At 39.5% G+C, this 3,439-nt stretch overlaps 2 protein-coding genes across 2 annotated transcripts; both read right to left on the reverse strand.

Moving 5' to 3' along the window:
• Positions 1–426: 426 nt before the first annotated feature.
• LOC121770504 (protein FAR-RED IMPAIRED RESPONSE 1-like) lies at positions 427–1,458 on the reverse strand. Its single transcript, XM_042167223.1, has one exon. The coding sequence runs from the start codon at positions 1,456–1,458 to the stop codon at positions 427–429; it is 1,032 nt and encodes a 343-aa protein (XP_042023157.1).
• Positions 1,459–1,512: 54 nt separating this feature from the next.
• On the reverse strand, positions 1,513–3,159 carry LOC121770505 (protein FAR1-RELATED SEQUENCE 5-like). The gene is made up of 3 exons (XM_042167224.1): positions 3,150–3,159; positions 1,910–2,672; positions 1,513–1,696 (listed from the first exon to the last, which is right to left on the reverse strand). The coding sequence occupies exons 1-3, from the start codon at positions 3,157–3,159 to the stop codon at positions 1,513–1,515; spliced, it is 957 nt and encodes a 318-aa protein (XP_042023158.1).
• Positions 3,160–3,439: the final 280 nt, after the last annotated feature.

The raw sequence follows: 3,439 nt of genomic DNA on the forward strand, positions 1-3,439 counted from the left end.
TATGTTATGTTGGTTCATCATGTGTTCAGTGTTACAGCATTATTTGGTACCACACTTACATTTGTTTGTGACGTGCCTAATAACAAATTGTAAATGGCAAATGAGCAACATGGACTTTCAAAAAAACTTTAATGCCTGAGTTAAGTTAAGTTTGATGAAACATAAAATTCTAACACACCACAGAATAAGAAAAAAGACGCATAAAAAAAATAATCCCGCTAAATAAATCCATACAATACATCAAAGCGTACGCTGGCCCTTCCCCAACTCTTTCTCCATCTCCATCTCTTTAAGCATCAGACAATTTTTGGAGTCATGGTGGCTCATCTCATCGCAAGCCTTACACCGTTTTAGAGGCCTACTAGCATCCTTTAGAGCCTTTTCTCTTTTCGAAATCAGTCGGCTCTTTGAGCTACTTGCATGCCCCTAGGTCTTGACAACATCTGGAGGATAGACCTCAACCACTTCAGGCCGCACCATACCATAAAACTCTTCAATCATTCGCCTTTTTTCAGATGCTGACGTTGTCGGATTCCCAGCTTGTATAGAATTACCAAGTTCTTCCACACCGCCTACAAATGCCCTTAGCAATTCAATGTCCCCCTCAAATCGCCGGAGGAAACCGTAGAACATAGAAATGCCTTGCTTTGACACTGTTTGCCTATCGTCAACAACAGACCTGGTAGGAAAGGCATCATGAAACTCCCCATGGACCTCCTTGGCTAGCGGAGTCTTCATCCATCTGCTTTGGCAGTATTTATCTGGTATTTTCTTCAATTCATTGTTCCTAAACAGGAAAAAAATATGACTGCACAAATATCCATGCCTACCGAAGAGTTTGCATTCGCAATAATATGAATCATCACTCCTATCAAGAGTCACCAAATACGATTTGCGATTGCTATCCCCGAGCTTATATGTGTCAACAAATTCAGTCGAAGAAAATCCTAGCACGCGACATCTATCATTACCCTCAACGATTTCTTCCTGTATTCTCTTGAACATTGTATCGGTGTATAGCGTCGAAGCATGTTTCTCGAACGGCAAGGTAGTGGACAAAATGGGCAAAACAGTGGCATCGTGGTAGTCTAAAGCTGTCCTACTGTTTCGCTGAAACTCAACAGCATGGTTGAAATTCAAGTAGAACTCGGCTATGTTCGCACGGGGCTTCAAAATTCTTTTGTAGAAACTGTTCTCCGATTCAGAAATGGACGTAGTCCTAATCATCGAACCCAGTGGAAAATCTCTAGAATACGCCGGTATCCAGAAATGCCTGTGTTCGTACAACGAGTTAAACCAGTCAATGACTTCCAACCCATGACTTTCCACAACTCTTTTCCACCCCTCTTCAAATTCGTCAGGCTCAAGCAGATCCGACCAAACGCATGCACTGAATTCCTTCTTGAAAGCTTCATCCCTCAACAACCTATTTGGAACCTTGGTGGCCAACTTATGCATTATGTGCCACATACACCATCGGTGTCGCGTGCCAACCAGAACCTCTTCAATGGCTTATCTCATTCCATTGTCTTGATCTGTCACGATCATCTTCGATGTTATGCCCATGCATTCAACGAAATGTCTAAACAACCAGCCAAATGCCCCTGTTTTCTCATTGCATACCAAGCCAGCCGCAAAGGTTACAGGTCTTCCATAATTGTCATTTCCCGTGAAAGGAGTGAATATCATGCAATACCTTCATAAACAATCGTTTCCATGTTATTAAATTAATAAAAGGAAAATATAATGAATCATTAATGGTGTCGTAATGTATGAAAATATCTTTATAATGTACTTAATATAAATAACAATTAAAAGATAAATCAAATCTGAATAATGTAACTGAAATAGTATTATAATGAATGCAAACCTAATTATAATGCCCATACTATTGTAGAAACATACATACCTGTTTGTGTTATACGTGGTGTCAAAGGCTACAATGTCACCAAACATATGGTAATTCCTTTTCATCAAGCCGTCACACCAAAACAAAGCAACCAACTGGTTCTTCTCATTAACCTCATAATGATATGTGTACGACTCAGACATTTCCTTCTTTTTAGCCATGTCGTCCAACACCATTTGCACATCGAATCCATGTGCATATGCTTTAATGTCGCGTGAAGCATTCCTGATGTCACCAACCATACAACCGACGAGGTCAAACCCACCGAGAGTTTCTTTCAATACCTTAAATGTCAGTGTGGGTCCAATATTCGCTTTTGAACAATCAAGTATGAATTTCTGATGAACGTCATCCAAATGACAGTTAACAGACATAAACTGCTGATGCTCTGACTCAACCATATCATGGTTATGAACCTCGTTGAAATCCTGTACCATATAACCTGCATGTCCATTATCAGAGAAATACTTGAAGGATTTACTCGCTTTACAACCACATCTCTTGGATAAGCGTCGGAGCTTCATTGAGAAACTGGAACGTGCATTCAACTGGTCATCCTCGTTGGACTTCTTATGGCCTTCCCTATTGCATACGACATAATACCAGGTTGTAACATCTTCCACCTTCCTCACCCCTTGTTTGTGCGTATCAAAACCAACGGCCCTGGCATACACATCATAAAACGCGAGTGCAAAATCTAATGATTGGAACTTCTGACAAACTACAGGCTTTAATTCCTCAGAACAGACAGGCACAACCCTAACTGTTTATGAACACGAAACAGCACATGTTAAGCTGAAGATGCATTATATGAAATATACAATACATTACCGAACAGAAAGAGTGCATTATATAATCATACTGATACATTACATGTATAATTTTGTCCAACTACTAAGTCAATATAAAATCAAAGACTATAGGGATGGCTCTAATTCGCGGACATACATACATGTTTTCAATCGCATAGTATACAACACTCCTAGTCCCAGAAATCGACAACACTGGGGGAATTATTAAATGCCCATGTCACATGAAATAACAATCCTAGTAATATGTATGCACCGTAGCCACCCCATAATCATAAAACGTCAATCATATTTCGATAAAACAGTAAAGAGGCACACCACCATCAAACACGAATTTTATGATCTACACAGATTAGGTAATGCGACTAATTTTCGAGTAAAAATTGAACACATCGAAATCAATAAACATGAGCAAAAATCGGGTGGATTACCTTCTTCCATTGATAATCGAACAATTGTGGAAAATCAAAATCTATATGCGCTTGATACAGAAACGACGAATCTGTGACGTTGGTGTGATATAGCACTGAATGGATCTAACAGCAAGACGAGTCTTTATGCTATCTACTGAAAGACGAGGTCTTGATAAATATCTATTTCTTAATCAATGTACGTTAGCATTGAGCATACGATATTGAGTATCGACTACTTTGACTTACCAAAGGTGCGGGTTTTTCGTCACCTAACGATCCAGGTATATTGGTTAGTGGTGATCATTATC

This window comes from Salvia splendens, chromosome 16, assembly GCF_004379255.2.
Source record: "Salvia splendens isolate huo1 chromosome 16, SspV2, whole genome shotgun sequence".
NCBI classification, from domain to species: domain Eukaryota; kingdom Viridiplantae; phylum Streptophyta; class Magnoliopsida; order Lamiales; family Lamiaceae; genus Salvia; species Salvia splendens.